The sequence below is a fragment of the Harmonia axyridis genome, chromosome 1 (genome assembly GCF_914767665.1).
Source record: "Harmonia axyridis chromosome 1, icHarAxyr1.1, whole genome shotgun sequence".
NCBI lineage: Eukaryota > Metazoa > Arthropoda > Insecta > Coleoptera > Coccinellidae > Harmonia > Harmonia axyridis.
Genome location: NC_059501.1, coordinates 66530882 through 66553752, shown reverse-complemented (window position 1 = coordinate 66553752; position 22871 = coordinate 66530882). Strand labels below are relative to the sequence as shown.

At 30.0% G+C, this 22871-nt stretch overlaps 3 protein-coding genes across 3 annotated transcripts; 2 read left to right on the top strand and 1 right to left on the bottom strand.

Annotated features, from left to right (window-relative positions):
- Positions 1–1451: 1451 nt before the first annotated feature.
- Positions 1452–2886, top strand: LOC123670976 (attacin-B-like). The gene is made up of 3 exons (XM_045604585.1): positions 1452–1647; positions 2287–2468; positions 2560–2886. Exons 1-3 carry the CDS (start codon positions 1520–1522, stop codon positions 2760–2762), a joined length of 513 nt encoding a protein of 170 aa, XP_045460541.1. The 5' UTR covers positions 1452–1519; the 3' UTR covers positions 2763–2886.
- Positions 2887–4529: 1643 nt separating this feature from the next.
- LOC123670975 (attacin-B-like) lies at positions 4530–5739 on the bottom strand. The gene is made up of 3 exons (XM_045604584.1): positions 5546–5739; positions 4943–5124; positions 4530–4852 (listed from the first exon to the last, which is right to left on the bottom strand). The coding sequence occupies exons 1-3, from the start codon at positions 5671–5673 to the stop codon at positions 4650–4652; spliced, it is 513 nt and encodes a 170-aa protein (XP_045460540.1). The 5' UTR covers positions 5674–5739; the 3' UTR covers positions 4530–4649.
- Positions 5740–6062: 323 nt separating this feature from the next.
- On the top strand, positions 6063–7825 carry LOC123670974 (attacin-B-like). The gene is made up of 3 exons (XM_045604583.1): positions 6063–6259; positions 7223–7404; positions 7495–7825. The coding sequence occupies exons 1-3, from the start codon at positions 6132–6134 to the stop codon at positions 7695–7697; spliced, it is 513 nt and encodes a 170-aa protein (XP_045460539.1). The 5' UTR covers positions 6063–6131; the 3' UTR covers positions 7698–7825.
- The last annotated feature ends 15046 nt before the right edge of the window (positions 7826–22871 follow it).

Genomic DNA, 22871 nt, shown 5'->3' with positions numbered 1-22871 from the left:
CAATCCTTCCAGGGATGTCAATTTTTTTGAAAAATTTCGTGATATCAGAATCCATTCGTAGATTCCACTAAATTATGTATGTATAACGAGTTCATCGATAAAGTGAATGATATAAAATTTAGCTAATTATCTACCCTGGAAAAAATAATCAATTTTTTTATGCACTACATGATATCTTTGGTAGAACTCACTAATTTGTAACAAATTTTTTCGAATATTTGCAGGGTGGGTTAAAGAAATTTCAAAATGCACGTAAATATAAGAAGCGAAATGTTCGTGGGGTATCCAGTATGTGGAAATAAGATGCAGAAAAAATAAATAAAAAAATTTAAATAAAAATTCAATAAAAAAAATCAAACTTGAATGCAGAATCTTCTTCTTCCATAATTTGGTGCCGATTTAAAATAGCTTATATATTTTTAAAGGTAATATATCAAACCTTATAAGAATTGTCAAATGCTTGTTGTTGCTTCTAGAAAATTGTTTCGAAAAAGTGATAAATTACATTATGTTGAAAGTTTCACGTAATTATGTTTTTCTGTCGATGTGTAGAGTAATTAAATAATAGTGTATGATCTCATACCGAATCAATAATTATTGAAATGAGAAAATGAGACAGTTGACCGTAAATATAATACCTATAATTTCAAAAAAAGGGAATTTTTTCGGGAATTGTTATATTATTGCTATTTCTCCGGAAGAATTGAACTTGATATATGATTGATATTTGCACTTTGCAGTCTAATCGATCACCTGGTATTATATGAAAGAATGATTTAAAATTTAACACATAAGTCTTGTCGAATAATTGAAGAATACGTGTTTCAATATTTTTTCTTGAATATGTACACAGAACTAGAATTTTGAGCAGCAAATACACAATATGTTTCATTAAGATACTAAAATTCGACATTTTATTTTTGGCAATCATTAGGAATTATCAATTTCAAAATTATCTTTTTTGTTGCAGAACAAGATCTGTAACGAATTGATCTAGCTGTGATGAGTAGGTACAAAGATTCCAAAAGAAGAAATTAACTTTTATTGACAATTATTTTGATGGGATTTTATATTTAATAATGCAATGATAGAAACAAAAAATCATGACTTTATCAATGCGAATATAATCTAAGGATTCAAATTTTTCCCGACCTTTCTAAGAGAACAATAAATACTGCCTCATTATTCGCGAAAGATTGTAGAGTGTATTGTAAAATTCTGATAGACCATAAAAGAGTTAAATGTAAAGTCCCTTGTCCAAAAAAAGCACGAACGAAAAATAATAAACAATGAGACAGATAACCTTCGCTGACCCTGATCTAATGTAGCCGTAGTACCAAAGATGTAGTGCTAATCGCATCTCATTGATAAGGATGGAAAAAGGTGAATCCCAACAAATTGAGTCACGCAATAATTTCTTCCTCGTAAACATATAAAATGTTGAATGGTTGTTCAATTGCTTCAGTTCGAAAATTTGATTCTATCGTTAACAGACTTGTGATCTAACAGTGCTATCAGGATGATGTTGAAGGGTGTATTTTTCCTTTTTGGAGTATTCGCATTGGCTGCTGGTGACACGTATCTTGTTGAAGATCAGTTTGGATCAGAATATCTCATGGTTCCAATGCCTCTCCAGCGACAACGAAGGTAAGAATTTAATTTTTGAATACTGCTAAGATAGAACAGTGAGAGATACTACTTACTTTTATTCTATCACTTCAAAAGTTGAAATCCATGTGGAATTATTGAAACTAAGGGTATCAACTTGTTATCGATCAACATACCTATGAAACTACTACATCACCTATCTAATAAGAGAACATTTTAAATATTTCATTGAAATTATTCTAAAAAATTGGAGAAAATTAAATGCAAAGCTTCATTTCTAATAGTTCATAGGTAATAAAATCTCAGCTATTACAATTTCTACTCAATAATATTTACAAATGATTTTTTTTAATGTTCTGATAAATCAGTGTCCATTTTTTTTCTTCACAAGACGCTTTATCTCAAGATATGTGAAATTAATAAACCTAGGACACAAGTTCTTCTTCTTTTTCTTATTTATAAGACATAGTCTTGTTTATAACTGTCTTGCAGCCTTGTTCAGTCTTAGTTGTGAAGCTGATGACCAACTTTCATATAATCTTTTAGGTGGTATACCAGGAGGTCTTTTCAGTAGGGTTTTTGATCTCAAGCCCATTTCACATATGCTCTCACTCATTCTGTCTACGAGATCTCTCCAAAAAAAAGTTATAGCTTTTTATTTAAATTTGCATATTTCAGACAAACATCTGTTGACATCAACAAGAATCCAGGAGGTACACAGGTAACTTTGGGACATAAAGGAACTATTTTTGAAAATGACAAACATCTAGTTAGTGGAGGAGGTTTCGTTTCTAAACAATTCAAGCCAACTGGTCCAACAACATTAGGAGGAGGTCTTGGCTATGAACATAAACCATCAGGTACTTACATCTTTTATTTTGATTACTGTTAGAAATACATTGGATAGATAACTGAATGATATTTATTGTAATTTTATCTATTTTCCTTCAGGTTCTGGAATAAATTTGGGAGCTTCCAACACTCGTGGTTTTGGAACTGACTTTTCTGCTACTGGAAACGCCAACTTATGGAGATCTAACAATGGAAACACAAGAGTTGATGCTTATGCTAACTATGACAGACATTATGGAGGTCCATGGGGTACTGGAAGGCCCAATTATGGAGGGGGATTACAATTTTCTCACAGATTTTGATAAAAGATTCAAAAATAGTTTTAAATATGTTATTTTGTAATAATTTATTGATTTTTCTGTAAAAACTGCCATAAAATAGGTTGCATTAACTTATACCACAATAAATTGCGATTGTATAAATTTATCCATTTTTCTTTTTTTCTTTAATGAACAACGTTCGTGTTACATCAACAGATGAAACCTGAATTACTTAAGATAACATACCGAGTAAATAGTTATTTATATAAATTTTGAAAGTTAAAATGAATTAGGTGAACAACTGAAATCAATTGAATTAAATTGGAAACCTAAGGATAGGTATTTAATTTCATGGAAATGAATTGATTAAATAAAAGAATATAAGGATAAGATGAATACATTGAAGAAACCGCCAATTGAATGAAAGGATATAAATAATTCTTGGCAAATGCTCTAAACATAAAAAACAAAATTCGAAAATTACCGACAGATAAGGTCGAAGGATGAACGTTCAAAAAGTAAATAAGGCAATTTCATTATTTCACATAAGTATACGTTAATGAATCCCTATATTATTTAGTTTATTCCTACATTTTTGGCTTATGAAAATATATAAAAGTTATATTTTGCTTATAAAGTTATAAAAACGTTCTCAAGTTGATTCGTCTTTCTGTTTTTGAACAAATTTTTTTCTATTATTCGTGAGTGTTATCATTAGGGCATCGATCTTTTCCGAAAAAAAAACACGTTGCTAAGTAATATTTTTACAAGAGGCATGAGTGCTGATAGCATTTTTGCACCTGCAGATTTATTCAATGAAGAGAACCCAGAAAAGCAAGTCTACTATTAGAGCTTGTTCAACATTTTCACCTCTAATTTTTTTTTGGAGTCATCTCAATCTAGTCTCATTGGAGGTGTTGAAGCAACAAATTATAGAAGAATGTAGAAAAATTAATGATAAAACAAAACGTGAAGACTAGATTCTAGTTGAATCTCTGTGTATGTTCGAGAGGGGAATACCCTTTGCCCATTTAATTTAATATTTATTTAATTGCCGATTGCCTACTATTTTCAACAATTTTTTATTTTGTTTTTTCGTCTAAGGTTCTCAGAGCAGTTCTTTGAAAATTGTTTTCTTGTACTATGCCTGAAATAAAAATAAAATATATGAACCTTTTAACCTTTATTGTTGATGGGAGAAACTAACAGTATTTTGATGTATCATCATCAAAACTACAGAATAAGTAAATAATAAATTCGATTGATTACACACCATGCTTGACGGATAAACCAGTGTTATTCAAAATTCAAATATGAATATTTCGAAAACCAATAAATCATATAGAATCGCACTCACCCATCTTATTACAATATGTTACTTAATTCTAACTAATAAATTCTGGATGATACTATAGATGGTTATTAATAAATGTTTTTAAAATTATAATAGGTGCGGAGATTATAATCATTTGTAAAATTCAATTATCACTAGTTTTGTTTATTAGAGTGAGAAAAATTATTCACAAAACAAACATGTGTCATCTATATTACTATAATTAGAATTTGAATTCCAATCAAATCGATTTTTCTAAAACTTAGCTTTTCGATTTATCCCGTTTATCTTCTACTTGCAATTTCACATTTACACGTTATTTCCAATTAGGTCTGAATGTACTTTTCCTCAAACTCAAATTTTTCGAAATTTATTTATTACTGTGGTTAGTTATTTTGGTTTCATCTGTTGTTACACGAATGCTGCTGCAAAAAATGGATTCCCCTGTTCTTCATTGATAAAAAAAGGAAATGATAGAAATTTTTGCAATTGCGATTTATTGTTGTCTAAGTTTATTCAACTTAATTAATGGGAGTTTTTACAGAACAATCAATAAATATTTACAAACTAACAAAATTAAAAATATTTTTCAGACTTCAAAATCTGTGTGAAAATTGTAATCCCCCTCCATAATTGGGCCTTCCAGTACCCCATGGTCCTCCATAATGTCTACCGTAGTTAGCATAGGCATCTAATCTTGTGTTTCCATTGTTAGATCTCCACAAATTGGCATTTCCTGTAGCAGAAAAGTCAGTTCCAAAACCACGAGTGTTAGAAGCGCCAAAATTTATACCAGAACCTGAAGGAAAATAGATAAAGATAAATAAATAGTATTCAGTTATCTATTCAATGTCTTTCTAATGAAATTTCAAACAAAACATGTACGTACCTGATGGTTTATGTTCATAGCCAAGACCGCCTCCTAATGTTGTTGGACCAGTTGGCTTAAATTGTTTGGAAACGAAACCTCCTCCACTGACTAGATGTTTATCATTTTCAAAAATAGTTCCTTTATGGCCCAAAGTCACTTGAGTACCTCCTGGATTCTTGTTGATGTCAACAGATGTTTGTCTGAAACATTCAAATTTAAATGAAACGCTTTACTTAACTTTTTGCTATAGGTGTATTAATTTCACTTTATCCAGTTTCCACTCTACATATATTCTGAAAGCAAGCGTCTTGTGAAACAAAATTAGCAAAACATTAAAAAAATTCATTTTTACATAGATATTAGTGTGAAGAAATTGCAATAGATTTTATAACCTATGAAATATTCGAAATGAAGCTTTTTTCAGTAATGTGGTAACATAATTTCGATGAAATATTTGAAATTGTTTCTTATTGTTGGTATATTAACTCACACCAAGGCACTCTTAGGCTTAATAATTTCACCTGAATTTTCAGATTTGAAGCGATAAAATACAAATAAAAAAAATCTCTGACTGTTCTTTCTCAACAGTAGGTATATATTATTCAAAAATTGAATTCTCACCTTCGTTGTCGTTGAAGAGGCATTGGAACCATGAGATACTCTGAACCAAACTGATCTTCAACGAGATACGTGTCACCAGCAGCCAATGCAAATATTCCAAAAAGGAAAAATACACCCTTCAACATCATACTGATAGCACTGTTAGATCACAAGTCTGTAAACGATAGAATCAAATTTTCGTACTGAAGCAATTGAACAACCATTCAACATTTTATATGTTTTCGAGGAAGAAATTATGGCATGACTCAATTTGTTGGGATTCACCTTTTTCCATCCTTATCAATGAGATGCGATTAGCACTACATCTGTGGTACTACGGCTACATTAGATCAGGGTCAGCGAAGGTTATCTGTCTCATTGTTTATTATTTTTCGATCGTGCTTTTTTTGGACAAGGGACTTTACATTTAACTCTTTTATGGTCTATCAGAATTAATGAGGCATGTTCATTTGTTCCTTGAAAAATATCAAAATCCCCTATTCTAGTCTTTGAAAAAATATATAATCTTGAATTATATTCGAATTCAGTCAGTTCAGAATTTGTCGTCTGTCATTATACCACTTATATTCAATTGAATCTCATCAATATGGTGAACGGAAATTTGTTATTCCTTTTTGGAATCTTCGCATTAGCCTCTTCAGAATCATATCTTGTTGAAGACCAATTTGGATCAGAATATCTTATGGTACCAATGCCACTCAGTCGACAAAGAAGGTGAGTTTCGAATTGATAATGATGAATTTTCAAGATGTACCTAAAATACATAGATCTCTCGATTGAGTTTCATCGTGTAAATGTAATTTCACAAAAATTTTCTGATAAGTACTGTCTTTTCAAATTCGATACCTTCAAACATTTTTGAATACCGAAGTATTTAAACGATCAAAACTAAGTGCAATTTGGTGTTAACAGATTGAAAACATATACATATTACCAACGATAATTAAAAAAAAACAATATCGATTGTCGATGAAACCCAGAAAGAAGGAGTAAAACACTGACCTAAATTCGGGAGCTTTTGATCGCTCAGAACTGTATATAAGTTCTTCAAGGGTGCGATTAGTGCATGAGCAATACCTCAAAATCTCCTGACTTCATATCAGTGCTTTCCTCCATTTTCTTCGATATTCTGCTCATATTTTCTAGGTTGGATATTCCGTATTCTTAACATCAATTGTTGGGCTAAATTATCTGGTTTTTCAGTTGTTACAATATATGCCCTAAAATTTGATCATTATGGAATATAATTACTCAATTAATCTACAAAGTGGAATGCCATGAAAAAATAGAATTAAAGTACCTATTTTCAACACAATGTCATTAATCACTTTGTTGCAAACAATTTTGTTGAAGAAACGAAATCAATTTTGTAAAATATTCCAAATTATCTCAGTCACCTCTTTCCATTTCTTTCCTTTTGTAAGACAATCAATACAAAAATAATCATCTTCCCAACTATGTATCATGTTCAAGTTTTGTATTGGAAAATTTCAGCTGACTTTGACCCAGTAGCTCGAGAAAGCACCGAGACTATATCGTACTCTACTTCAGTGCTTTCCCAATTATTTTCAATATTCTGCTTGAATTTTCTTTAGTTCTGACACTGCTATTATTAGGAAAAAAATCGTTTAAACTGTTTATTTCGCTTTTGATATACAATTTCACTTTTTTTTTCAGACAAACATCTGTAGATATCAACAAGAATCCAGGAGGTACTCAAGTGACTTTGGGGCATAAAGGAACTATTTTTGAAAACGACAAACATCTAGTTAGTGGAGGAGGTTTCGTTTCCAAACAATTCAAGCCAACTGGTCCAACAACATTAGGAGGAGGTCTTGGCTATGAACATAAACCATCAGGTACTTACATGTTTATTTCGATAATTATTAGAAATACATTAAATAGATAACTGAATAATATTTATTGTAATTTTATCTATTTTTCTTCAGGTTCTGGAATAAATTTGGGCGCTTCTAACACTCGTGGTTTTGGAACTGACTTCTCCGCTACAGGAAACGCCAACTTATGGAGATCTAACAATGGAAACACAAGATTAGATGCCTATGCCAATTATGGCAGACATTATGGAGGTCCATGGGGTACTGGAAGGCCCAATTATGGAGGTGGATTACAATTTTCACACAGATTTTGATATTTGTCTGAGAAATGGTTTTAAAATTGGAAGTCCTTATTTATTGTTATTTTTTTCAGTTGCCAAAAATTAAGTGAAATAAACGTATAGAACCAAGAATTATAATAGTAATAAACTTATTTATTTTCCATTTTTGTTTTTTTGTTGCACAAGTGAAGGTGAACCTAGGCCTAGGATCATCTCACGCTGAATATCAGTTGCACTAGATGTGAAGAAATTCGAGATTCGCTGTTTCTCACATTGAAAAGCAATCAGTTAGTTATAACTTCTTAAAAAAAATAAAGCCTCTGCTAGTTTAGGCGATATTTCCATAGAGATAATAATTCAAAATTATGCCAAATTATCAATTTGTGATTTATAAGTGGTATCGTCCCTGGTGATCTGGAACCCATGTATTACAATAATGGAGATTAAAGATATGTAACTAATTCGGGACCAATTATAATAATAAATGATTTTGTAAAAATTTTCGAGAAGTGTGTGAAACACAGACTGATTTACTTTTGAAAAAGCATGATATTTAAAATCGCCTAGGCCCTAGTTAACTCAGTTTCAGGAAAATTAGATCTACCGTTGCTCTCCATAGTCAATACCATCAACCATGATATACTGTTAAGAAAGATGGAACAGTACGAGATCAGAGGGGAAACACTGAGCTTATTCGCGAATTACCTCTCTGGTAGCAATGCGTCAGAATAAATTACTCTTACGGCCAGTCGATACGTATCACAAAAGGAATTCCTTAGGGAACTGTTGCCAGCAGTGACGGCTCGTCAGGGTCGGCAGGGTCGGCCGGGCCGACCCAAAAATTATCAGGAAATAGAAAATAGTTCTAGATATTCAATTCATTCAAACTCAATCGGAGTTATCGATTTCGATATCCAAATTCCCTCGGTAATGAATATTTCCACTCAGAACAGGAAAATATAACTTATACCGGCCAATATTTTCTTTCGGACCCACCTAATATTCGATTTCCAAAGCATCCAGCGTTGTTATTCCCTTTCATAAATTGTAACAAACCACAATCGTAAATGGTTACTTTTCGTAACATCACCCCAAACAAGTTATTCCAGAATTGTACGTAACACCGTAACATTAGGTCTGAAATGTAACAGAAATGTTACAATTATACAATTGCAACTCCTGGAATATCACTGAAAGCATCTCATCACGTTAGGTCGGCCGAGAGCCGATTACGGAACCAGCGCTACCGAGAGCGCTACGTAAAGGAAAAGATACTACGACATACGCCCAGAATACGACCACTCAGTAGAACGGCACAAAAACTCGATGTAAGGTCGCTTCCCAATACACAGGGTCGGCTGGCCGGTTATCCTATTGCAGAGCGTCAAGCAGCAACTTTTTACAGTTTATTTCAAATATTTGATAATTAAATGAATGGTTAATTATGAGACATTATGTCCTAATCAGAAAAGAACTTATTTATGCCGTTCGATAGTAGCTATTGATTTTCAGATCATGAAAATATAATAAATATATTCAAATGAATGGTTGATTATGGGATATAACGTCTTAATCAGAAAAAAACTTATTTATGCCGTTCGATAGTAGTTAGGTATTGATTTTCTGATCATGTACTGGGACAATGCTATCTTCGGCAATTCAAATATGCTGAATGGTATTACGGAATTCATTTTCCCAAATAATATTGTTTCCGATGTTCCTGAATTATATAAGTTATTTTGTATGATTTTGTCCCTGGCACCAACATCCGCGTCAATAGAAAGAAGTTTTTCAGCGCTCAAAAGAATAAAATCTTTCAGTAGGAACATGATGTCTCAAGACCGTTTAAATAACCTGGCACTGATATCAATCGAAAGAGGTTTAGTTAAAGAACTAGCCAGAGGAAACATTTTTTTCGAGAAAATAATTGATGACTTCGCGACAAAGAAAGATCGTCGAATTGATTTGATCTATAAAAATGAATAAAGGGTAAGCAAGCTCATACATTTTCGACCAGAATACATGCGGTCATTTCCACAATATTTTTTGTGGTCTTTATAAGATTTTTTTATATTTTATACATTTATTTATATGTTTTCGTGAGAGGTTTTCTCTATGTTTATTCAAATATATATTTTATGTTGGTAATTGAATATTTTATTATTTCTGTTTTTTCAAGAGTTTCATTTTATTTCAGTTTTCATTGATTTGAGAACTACATTTTTATATTGGGTTATAATAGGGCTATTCTAGGTGAGGTTTCCCATTAAAAACAAAAAACCAACCCGTCCTCTTGGGTGACGTGGAAATCTATTTGTTTATATATATTTATTTATATAGTTATAAGTATGATAAGGGGTGTGTATATATATTTATATATATATATATATAACCACGCTAGTGTGAATTTAAAAATATATATATATATATATATATATATATATATATATATATATATATATATATATATATATATATATATATATATGTGTGTGTGTGTGGCCGACCCACATCTCGAGGGCACGAGCCGTCACTGGTTGCCAGACCAATACTTTTTAATTGACATTAAGTAAGGCTATACAACTTAATAATTTGACCGACCATGACATTGCAGAGAAATTATCAACATGAACTAAAATGAAATCAACAAATCAGAAAAATACAAAGCTAGACACTGAAAGAAGTGTTAGATGCTCCTTGGTATACAAGAAACGAAGAAATACGACAGTCCACAGATACACCAAAAATCAAGGATTATATATAGGCAAGAAGAGCATTGATAAAATGAATTTCACGAAAAAACGGGGAAACGGAAACTATGATGTAAATGAAAAGAGAAAAGTAACGAGAGAAACCATTTAGTAATGAATTTTAACAATTTCAAGCGTTGTTGAAGCACGTATTGTTCAATTTTTAAAAATGACGTATTTTTCACTTGTCAGATAATAAAATATAACAGCTTCAATAGTGAAAGTTGCTTAGATAGCGAGCTATTTAAAATGAAACCTTTTATTGGAAAACTCTTCACATTGTAATTTCCAAATATCCAGGGTTCATAATCCAGACCAATTCACTTCAAAAGGACCTCACAAATGTATTGCCTAATCAAAAGGTACTCATACTTCATAATAATTTGATGCAATTATTTTTAAATTTCACTCATTGTACTGCATTGTTCATTTGATCATGCAACACTTCGTTTAGACAATTTCTATATCTTTCTGATATGAATCTGAAGAAGCATAGAAATTTATTATAAGTGTTTTTGATTTAGCAAAGCACTTACCTGGTGTCGATCACATAAATTATTCAGACTCAAGGACACCCGATGAAAGATTTATCGTTGGATGGCTCGTCTTTTTCGACACGTTTGATAGATCTTTATTTCTAGACAATAAAACTACTGTTTTTTATGGATATGTACTATGAAGGTATATCATATACCTACATCTTTGGTAGTGGAATTATTTAATTAAGAGTACAGGATATTGAACCTATTAGCAGTAGGTCGGGAGATCCATGAAAGCAAATTACTTTGAGGGAAATAGGGATGACCCTTATTGAGAACTATGATAAGCAAGATCCTCAGTTGCTTATTCGTTTTTGAGCGCTCGTGTCCCAATCAATATATATTTCGTCACAATGTCTGTATTTTTCGTATTTTGAGCCGGTAATGGTCACTCGGAATGCTCTACAGCATCACAGAGTGAAAGCCTTCCCGCTTGTTATCAATTACACAGGCATAAAAGTATGTAACAAGCTACCTTCAGAGTTTAAAGATATAAAAAGAAAAGTACTCAAAACCCAACTGAAGGACTAATAGAAAAAAAGCCTTCTATAGCAGGAGATGATAGTTTGTCACATTGTTAAAGACTATTTCATGTGAAAATGTTTGTTATCATTGTATCCTTTGTTTTAAGATTTATTTTATTTAAGCAATCATTTGACATCCAATGTAATTTTTGATGGGATATGTTAATTTAGAGAAATGTAACAGGAAAAGTACTTCTAGTACAAAACTTTTCTCAGGAAAATCAAAATTACTAAAAAGTTTCAGCTGTGATGAATAAATTAATTAGGTATAAGTTTTGGTACTTATTCACCAAATCTGTAGCGATGATAAATTAAGATTCGATAAACTGGTAGAATGATCACAAAAACGTTGAACTACAAGAAACACCATGTTTATGGGACTTTTTTCTTCAATAAGGGAAGGGTGGTTATATTCCAGTAAATTTTGGACCTCCCTTCCTTTATAGTTGAATCCAGTAGGATGAACTTCAGAGATTTTTTTCTTAAAATTATACAAGGAATCTCTCATTTTCTTTCGTACCTCCAATTTAGGAACACCAATTATATATACAATTTAAAAATAAAAAATTGTTTCAGCGAACGTAGGTGTATGGTATAATATATCCTCATAGTTGATGAGATCTCGAGGTTGCAACATAACTTTACTCATTATGTCAGTAGTTACCAATATATAGCCTTCCAAGCCGATACTTTCCCCTAAACTTCCCAACTATGTGGAGGTAAACTATGAATGAAATTGAAGTAGAACCAAATAAAGTCTTCCAACGAAAATTTGTTAGTGTATTGGTTTTGAGATATCGAATAGCATTTTCAACGTTTTGGGTGGGTTTGGCAATAATTAGGTTCGTTGCTTCTTAAATCACGATATAGAGTTCGTTCCTTTGATCTGTGAAGAAATTTATCAGTTATTAGCAATAGGCGAATTAATCTAATATAAAAAATGTGGTGACTCTTGCCGTTCTACGTCAAAGTCCATGCTTCCCTATGGAGATGGAAAGTATCAGGAAACACAAAGTACCATACTGAATATTCCATCAGTGAAATGTTTTCATTCCAAGTAGAACAGGCATTGAAAAAACAATATACTCATTACTCTTAATCAATAAAATATGAATTATTACACTATATCTTAATATATATATTTCTTGTGTGCGTGTGTATGTGACTGAACTCCTCCTAAACGACTGGACCAATTTTTATGAAATTTTTTGTGTGTGTTCGTGGAGATTCGAGAATGGTTTAGATTTACAGTTTGGTCTACTGGAAAATGTTTTTTCAATTAATTTCTTATTTATAAGGAGTTGTTGATTTTGGAATGTCAAACGATGACATTTTGTGGCTTAGACATAGAAAATCCGTGTTTTTCTCACGGCCAATTGTACGTTGCGTGTTCCAGAGTTGGAAAACCATCGAGTTTGTTTGTTTATACTCCTCATGGACTAACTAAAAATATTGTACATCCAATGGCATTACGATAAATTAAGTTTTTGTGAATTAAAAAAAATAAATATCTTAATATATATATTTCTTGTGTGCGTGTGTATGTGACTGAACTCCTCCTAAACGACTGGACCAATTTTGATGAAATTTTTTGTGTGTGTTCGTGGAGATTCGAGAATGGTTTAGATTTACAGTTTGGTCTACTGGAAAATGTTTTTTCAATTAAGTTGTTGATTTTGGAATGTTTTACATTAGATCCGGCGGACGGCGCTATCATCGCATTCAATATTATTCTATTTCAATTTTAGTTTGTCCCGACAGATGGTGCTACGATTAATTTGAAAAAAATTTTGTTATTCAATTCATGTGCTGATTAAAATATTAAATGTAATTATTTTTTAAAGAGTTTTGAAGTGTGTATAAATAATTTTGTGAATTCAGATGTTTTTTTAATTAATTTTTATTTGTAAGGAGTTTTTGATTTTGTAATGTTTTACATCAGATTCATCGCATTCAATATTATTCTATTTTAATTTTAGTTTGTCCCGACAGATAGTGCTACGATCAATTTGAAAAAGTATTTCGTTATTTTGTGTTATAATTGTGTTATTCAAGTGAAGTTGCTAATTAAAATATTTAATGTCATTAGTTTTCGAAGAGTTCTGAAGTGTATATAAATAACTTATACATTTTGTAAATTTAGTGCGGAATCGAAGTGAGTATATTTTTTATAAATTATCTTTTTTAATTTACACGTGCGTTTATTAACAACCAACATAACCTTCAAGTTTATTTGTGTAGTTAGAGGATTGAATTTTTTTAATTATTTTTATTGACAATTAATTCATTTTTGGAGATATTAAATAAAAAAACTCACAAAATGCGATTACATGTTCTTTATCTAAAATTTGTCATAATAAATCTTTTGAGTTAATTAATTAAAAATTCATTATCAATAAGTAACTCATATTCATTGTATATTATTTTGCAATATTTTATTTTTGTAGAAAAATGCCACGTCCTCGTGGAAGAGCAAGAAATATTGGTCGACGTACTCAGCACGCGCAATTAGTTCATGATCATAGATTGAATAGAACAGTAGAAGAACATTCTATGGATAATGTAAATTTAAGAGATCGAGCTGCATGTACACGTGCAAATGAAAATTTAGAGCAACGTGCTCAACGTCTTCGTGCTAATACATTAAGACAACGAGAGGCACGTCAACGAGCGACCAACGCACATAGAGAACGTAACCAACAGCGAGTACAAGATAATCGAGCATTGGCACGAGCATCACTTAATCGTCTCGCGTTTGAATATGATCCTGAAATAGATTATTCATCACATGCATTGATCACGATTGGTAGTATGGACAAAGAGTGTCAACATTGTCATGCTTTCAAGTACAAAGGTGAATCAGCTGGTTTATGCTGCGCATCTGGAAAAATATCACTGCCACCGCTAAAACCACCACCAGAACCTTTAAAAACGCTTTTAGCTGGAATCACATCTCAATCGAAATTATTTTTACGGAAAATTCGTAAATTAAATTCATGCTTCCAAATGACATCATTTGCAGCAACAAAAATTATTGATAATGAAGATGGCCGTAATTTTGAATCCACATTCAAAATGCAAGGCCAAGTATATCACCAAATTGGTTCGTTACTTCCAATGCCTGATGCCGATCCAATACCCTACAATGGCCCACAAGCATTCGCTTGAAGCTCTCGACAGGTCCCTGAAGGATATCAAAGACAAGCATTAACGGCTCCAAAAACAACTCTTACCGAATTTTTCAATCTTTGTAATCGAAATCAATTGACACCGTTGTTGATCCTGACGAAGTGGTCAACTATCCAGTAGAATTTTTGAATTCTTTAGATTTACCTGGAATGCCACCACATAACGAGAGCGAGCTATTTTAGCTGCAAAAAATTTAGATGTAGACGCCATCAATTTTAAAATTAAAGACGTGTGTACAGGACAACGTCTGTCGGGTCCGCTAGTAAAAATATAAAACCTTTCTTTGTATTACAGAATTCTCCAGAGCATAGTCCAAGTGCTTTACTAATATTTTGTAACCGGATACAATCTTTGGAATCACTTTTTTCTCTTTTGATTTCCACTATCGCTTGGCATCTACTTAAAGTGCGTAAAGTATAACTTTACATACTAGTTCATAAAAAACTGCTTTTAAGGCTTATTTTCACGGTGATAGTACTATCACAATAGTGTGATAGTGATAGTAACTATCGCATCAACTGTCCTCATGTAAACTACTCGATAGTTACTATCACCGTCAAAATGAGCCTTTACGCTATTGATACGTAATTTTATATAGCACGACATTAATTATGTCAAGTTTCATTAAATGCTCAATGATATAGGGTAGACCTTCATTGGATAAAATATGATGAAGCATTTGAAACCCATTGGCCATATTCCCTTCAGAATCATCTGTCAGAAATGTTCAATCACGACAAAATCCAGTTACGTTCAGAATATCAATAAATAAAGAGGTCATTTAGTTTTTGGAAATGGTCCAAGTGGACGTTAAAACGTTGAACTAGAGGTTTCCAGAAATAACTGGACAGCTAAATAAAATATAACGTGATATTTTGGGCGGGATATTCCTTTTGATACATCATTGCAGTCGAGGAATTAATGGTAGGTTAGGTGTTTCAAAATGCAAACGGCACAGTAAACAAAGAAATTACAATGATGAAGCTTTTTGGTAGAATATAATAATTTATTAATATGTCTATAAGTAAATGAGTTCAAAATTTTTTTGATCTTCCAATGATACGATGTTCATGAGATTCTGGATGATGAACATAATTTTCACTATTAGCAAATAGAAAATAAGTCGATACTCCGTACTTGAGGACTTATCCTCACACACATATACACTTCGCCAATAAATTAACGCAGCACCAAAAATTTAGGCAAGAGTTTAAGATACATTTTCATCAAAACTACTTGTCTGATTTGGACGTTTTTCTTTGAATGACAGATTTTATAGTTAGTGTGTAAACCGTATGCTCATGAAAACCTCTATTCTACAAATACCGGGTGTCGCAATTATACCCTGTGTTTTTCATGAAATTCGTAACACTCTGTAGAGTGTAACAGTTATATTACCAAGTTTGAATTAAACTTACACTTTATCCTTATCTTTTTTCAACATTTTCATTTTCGATTCACTTCATTATCTTTCTTATTACTCGAGAAACACCATTTTATAGCTTGATTTCATGGAAAATGAAAAAACGGAGGAAAATGAAAAAAAATTAAACGATAATAATAGTAGTAATAATAGTATTTCCATTTCTGACAGAAATCACTTCTTGGCAACGACTTCCCATACTTAAAATAAAAGATTTTATGTCATTTCGGTCCAGGTCTCCCTATATTGCAATCGGTCTCTGCGTACGTCTTTCAAAGTATTCAAGTTACTTTCCTCTTGTAATCTTCTCCCAAGAATATCTCTATGCGATTCAAATCCGGGCTCCGACCTGGCCAAACGATACCGACTTCCTCTAGATAATTTCTCAACAACTCGAGCGGCGTGAGGTCTGTCATCATCTTGCATCAACAAAAATCGTTGCCCTATACAGAGTGTTTCCAAATTAGACTTGAACCTTGGAGGACGTGTTAATATGGCGCATTAGCTGTCATTTATAAATACTTTTCCACTGAAATTTTGAGTTTAAATCCAATAAAAAAATATTCAATTCATTACCTACTCTCCTCTCTTTGCTTCTTTCCTCTTTCAAATCGAAATCAGCTGACAAAACTAGTGCCTGCATTCTAACCAAAATTTTTTTAAGAAATAAAGGAGGAATTTGGAAAGATTCTGAAATCATTTTGTCTTACTTGAATGGAGGAATTTGAAAGTTGCAAGGCAAATTTATATTAGAAATTTACTATTGTTTTCTTTATTTACCAACTTTCACCAAGGTTCACGTATAATTTGGAAACACATATATATATATATATATATATATATATATATATATATATATATATATATATATATATATATTTATATGGCGAAAATTGCATTAGGTCCATTTGGTTTCAGCTTCAGAATCTCTAATAAATACCTTTCAGTTGTAAGTAAAACGTTCTGAAAATTGAAATCTGAAATAATCGTTCGATGCTCTCACCGTTATATATTTCAAGCTTTGAACTTGAAAAAACCATTTGTTTCTAAACCGACGTTTGTCGGTTTTGGGAAGAACAATATTGTTTGATTAATGCACAGTGTTCAAGAATGAAATTCAATAATGTCATGTGCATTTCGGGAATCGCCACCAGATTACGATTGGAAACGATCCAAGAACGTTGCTCGCAGAATGAATCTAAAAATAATCGACTAAATATTTCTTTCGAAATTTTTCGGATACAATGACTCGACTCAATTTGTCCCGAGTAGTCTTGAACCGTTTCAAATTCCATCCCATTAAATTCGCATTAAATAATGTGTGATAAAATGAACACCCCCGTCTAAAACATTCAATTAGATGAACAGAAACTAATTTAAGGACGATATCATCATCGAATCGAATGAATCGAACCTTGGGATCAATAGAAATGATGAGAGATGTTACTGAGATTCGATTTCGATTCCGATCGGAACGATCGAAATTATACTTCCGATTCCGATTGTTGTTCCGACACTACTACTACTAACGAAGTTAGAGCTTTGAATCGACTAACAAAGCAGGAAAGCAAAAGAGTCTTTGCCCCATCCTTTTGAAGAAGGAATTTGAGCGATAACAATACCTGCATTTGATCAGTAATCCCATTAACACACTGAAGTTAAAACCACCAATAGAAAAAATCATGAACCAGACCCAAATGAAAGATTTTTGATATTTCCGTAAGAATAGATGAGAGAGTATAGATAGAAATTTAGTTCATAGATAGTGAAGTAACTGTACATACTCATACCAGAAGTAGAGTAGGACTAGGTGAGTACGGATTGACAGCAAACAAATATTTTCTGCCTTTCCTAAGAAAGCTACAGGATGAGTTTGCATATTCATGGAAATAATGAAACCATCTCAGAACCAAACTTATCGGCGAATTTATTGAAACTTGGGATGTAATTGACACATGCCGAGGTTGAGTCAGAGAGATATTAATTATTTCAATATTCCAGGATCCGACTCATTATTCCTCATTCAAAGTGTTCAGGTTGAAAGTATTACTTTGTATTTCAACCATTCAATTTATAACCATTGTTTAGATTTTCGAAATGAGCATAAATGCAGGTTTAATACGCAGTATACTCAAAGTTGTCACATCTGACAATATTTTTTTATGAATTTTGAAATTAGATAAAATTCGAAAATTTTGATTTATTCACATGAGATATCTCGTGATCAAACATGAAACGTAAAATTTTTCCTGAAAAATCATTCAGAAATTCTAGAGCTTCAATAAACTAATTCAATAATGAAACAACAACGAAATGGAAAACATCGAATTTCAGTAATAAGTCTTAAAAATACAAAAAAAAACGAATGAATTATTTTTATTGGAATTCGGTAGAAGTTATTTGCAGAATTGTTCGAATTGAAAACCATTTGCTTATTTCTTAATATATCGCAACATTTAATTATTTCATTCAACTAGTGTCTTGACCGGATATGTTCAGCATCAGCCATATCATTCAGCTGCAATTCTACAAAAAAAATAATCAAGTTGGTTAAGATCTGTAGATCGAGAAGACCATGATACGGGTCCTCCTCGACATATCCATCTATTTGGGTAAGAATTATCAAAGTTATTTCTCATTTCTAAACCAAAATGAGGTCTAGCCCCATCATATTGAAAATATATTCCTGTAAAAATGCCTTGTAGCATACCGGGTAGAATATTTTGTGAGAAATCAAGATGAACCGAACATGCCAAGCGACCCTCAGAAATTTGAGTACTAAACACACATCTTTAATGAAGTGAGCCTCGTCTATTTTTCTTATGCTTAAAAAAATACACGAACATAATATCAGCATATTCTTTATTTATCAAATTGATCAATCTGATAATTCCAAAATTTTATTACAATATGTAACACAACCAATAATTAATTACTATCTCAAATTTCAGTTGTCAGTTTATTTTCAGAATAGAAAATAACCGCAAAAAATGTTTCGAGGAATTCATATTTTGTCTTTGAGCATTTTTTTCTGTTTTTTGTTTCACTGATGAAATTTTTCCTACATTAGCGAATTCTTATCATATACTAGATGTTCAATATGTTTCAAAGAAGATTTTCACTCTTATATTCACTCTCGACTTTTACGAGATATTTAATTTTCATCAAATTTTTCGAACTTTGTCCAATTTCAAAAATTCATAAAAAAAGAATGTTAGATGTTACAACTTTGAGTGATACCGCATTTTGTAGCTGAATTTATGTTTTTTTTTTATATATAAACCATGATTTTAAATTCATAATACAAGGTCATATTTTTAACCTGAACACTTCAAATGAGAAATAATGAATCCGGTCATGGAATATTGAAATGAATGAATGAGATTACTCCTGAGACTACAGTATTTCAAATATCCACTGAAATTTTCATGCTAAAATTTAAGAGGAATCAGAACCCGTTATCTATATAAAATAAGTACAACAATGACCTCAACGTATCTGTAGTCTTCAAGGGCGCGATAGGCGGATAAATGAATGGGCAAATGCCTTGTCAGCAGTCCCACAATGACCCGAAGCTCCGCTCGTGAAAGCTTGATGTAGAATGGTAAAACACAGAAATAGTTAGAGCTCTCAAGTAACAAGAGTCATACCAAATTCCATGATTTTTGCTGCATCAGTAATATGTAAGTAAAATCGTACCTTCGCAGAGCTTCAAGAAACTTAAACTTCCCCAATATTAAATACAGCTAATACGGTGGTTCATTATTAACCACTAGTTCTGAAACACCCAGTATAGGAGGTACTAAACGTTCTGTTTTGTATGCCACTCAGTCTGCCATTACACATATTTTTTTCTCAATTTGAATACCAACTTCTGGACCGGATCGGGTCGGTAAACAATGATAATTATAACCAGACTTCGAAGAATTCGAGCGAATGGAAATTCGATGCCGAAATTTCTGGCAATGACCCTCGACGTGGCGAGGCTTGTTCTGAATACGAAACGCTTTCAAATTGGCATGTTCGACCTTTGCTTGTACCGTATTTCACGGGTTATGCAAATATCTCGAATGCGTGACGGCTTTCGGGTCGAATTCTTGGCTGGATTCAGATTCATCTCATTTATCGACGAGAAAAGGTCCGAAATTTGTATATGTACCTACATTCGTTGAAGTATGAGGACGAATACGAAATTCTCCATTAAATTGATTGATTTCAAGTAGATGGGTGCTTGATATCGGTATTCAACTTATACCATAAAATATTTACATGTTGGAAAAAGTTGATTTATAATTCGTAAAAGGTCCAGTTCGAAATTCTGAATAAATTAACCATATACAGGATGATTTCAGATATTCAGACAATAGAGCAGCAAGGATTTTGTTTCGAAGGGATGAATGTCGAACGAATCAATAAAAATGAATTATTTCAAATACCAATTCAGTTTTCCTTCAGATATTTCTAGGATGTCTAATACTTATGTATATTCGCAATATCGATTTCAAAATAATAATCAATATATCATAATATATATCAACTACTGAAACACTATCTCGTCGCAACAAAATTCTATGGTTTATGGTTATCTCAGAGAAGCAAACGCATCGTAATTCTTTCTACATTAAAGGGGCCGATAGATGCTGGATAATAAATAATAAACGAAAATCCATTAAAGACATAATGTTCTTTCCATTAATAAACTTTTCTGAATTGTTTGTATTTTTGGGTGGCTGCAGCCACAAAGCACAGATAGAGATCTGTCATCTTCTAGAACTCCAAGAAACATCAACTCTTCTCTATATCTCTAAAACGAACAGGAATTTCTAATTAAATGAGACACCCTACTTATATATGACTTGATTAAAATTATACAATGGACACAAAAAATATTTATGAATAAGGTTTCCCATCGAAAATATTCAATCAAAAATATGTATCTTCAAAAAAAGTTGACATTTTTGAAAAACCGTAACGCGATGTTTTTCGACAAATCTGTGGATGAAAAACTGCGATGAAAAATATTCATTCATATTTATATTAGTATTTGTATATATATATATTTGTATTAATATTTATATTTATACTTATACTTATATTTATATTTATATTTATATTTATATTTATATTTATATTTATATTTATATTTATATTTATATTTATATTTATATTTATATTTATATTTATATTTATATTTATATTTATATTTATATTTATATTTATATTTATATTTATATTTATATTTATATTTATATTTATATTTATATTTATATTTATATTTATATTTATATTTATATTTATATTTATATTTATATTTATATTTATATTTATATTTATATTTATATTTATATTTATATTTATATTTATATTTATATTTATATTTATATTTATATTTATATTTATATATATATTTATATTTATATTTATATTTATATTTATATTTATATTTTTATTTATATTTATATTTATATTTATATTTATATTTATATTTATATTTATATTTATATTTATATTTATATTTATATTTATATTTATATTTATATTTATATTTATATTTATATTTATATTTATATTTATATTTATATTTATATTTATATTTATATTTATATTTATATTTATATTTATATTTATATTTATATTTATATTTATATTTATATTTATATTTATATTTATATTTATATTTATATTTATATTTATATTTATATTTATATTTATATTTATATTTATATTTATATTTATATTTATATTTATATTTATATTTATATTTATATTTATATTTATATTTATATTTATATTTATATTTATATTTATATTTATATTTATATTTATATTTATATTTATATTTATATTTATATTTATATTTATATTTATATTTATATTTATATTTATATTTATATTTATATTTATATTTATATTTATATTTATATTTATATTTATATTTATATTTATATTTATATTTATATTTATATTTATATTTATATTTATATTTATATTTATATTTATATTTATATTTATATTTATATTTATATTTATATTTATATTTATATTTATATTTATATTTATATTTATATTTATATTTATATTTATATTTATATTTATATTTATATTTATATTTATATTTATATTTATATTTATATTTATATTTATATTTATATTTATATTTATATTTATATTTATATTTATATTTATATTTATATTTATATTTATATTTATATTTATATTTATATTTATATTTATATTTATATTTATATTTATATTTATATTTATATTTATATTTATATTTATATTTATATTTATATTTATATTTATATTTATATTTATATTTATATTTATATTTATATTTATATTCATATTGATATTTATATTTATATTTATATTTATATTTATATTTATATTTATTTTTATATTTATATTTATATTTATATTTATATTTATATTTATATTTATATTTATATTTATATTTATATTTATATTTATATTTTTATTTATATTTATATTTATGTTCATATTCATATTCATATTCATATTTATATTTATATTCATATTCATATTGATATTTATATTTATATTTATATCTATATCTATATTTATATTCTCATTTATATTCATATTTCACCACGCATTCTTCGGTCCTGGAAGGAAATGGGTCCGAAAATCATCATGAGGGTTTCATGGCATAGACCTATCGAAACAGGATACCAGATAGGACCTCCATATTCCATTTTAGGGCAAATGTAAGTATAGTAGCGAATCGAACAAGTATATTCGGATCACACCGTTTGAAC

Coding starts and splice junctions, on each gene's coding strand:
- LOC123670974 (XM_045604583.1), top strand. CDS start 6,132: ATGGTGAACGGAAATTTGTTATTCCTTTTTGGAATCTTCGCATTAGCC. Junction 6,260..7,222: donor CCACTCAGTCGACAAAGAAG/GTGAGTTTCGAA, acceptor TTTTTTTTTCAG/ACAAACATCTGTAGATATCA. Junction 7,405..7,494: donor CTATGAACATAAACCATCAG/GTACTTACATGT, acceptor ATTTTTCTTCAG/GTTCTGGAATAAATTTGGGC.
- LOC123670975 (XM_045604584.1), bottom strand. CDS start 5,673: ATGATGTTGAAGGGTGTATTTTTCCTTTTTGGAATATTTGCATTGGCT. Junction 5,125..5,545: donor CCTCTTCAACGACAACGAAG/GTGAGAATTCAA, acceptor TGAATGTTTCAG/ACAAACATCTGTTGACATCA. Junction 4,853..4,942: donor CTATGAACATAAACCATCAG/GTACGTACATGT, acceptor ATTTTCCTTCAG/GTTCTGGTATAAATTTTGGC.
- LOC123670976 (XM_045604585.1), top strand. CDS start 1,520: ATGATGTTGAAGGGTGTATTTTTCCTTTTTGGAGTATTCGCATTGGCT. Junction 1,648..2,286: donor CCTCTCCAGCGACAACGAAG/GTAAGAATTTAA, acceptor TGCATATTTCAG/ACAAACATCTGTTGACATCA. Junction 2,469..2,559: donor CTATGAACATAAACCATCAG/GTACTTACATCT, acceptor ATTTTCCTTCAG/GTTCTGGAATAAATTTGGGA.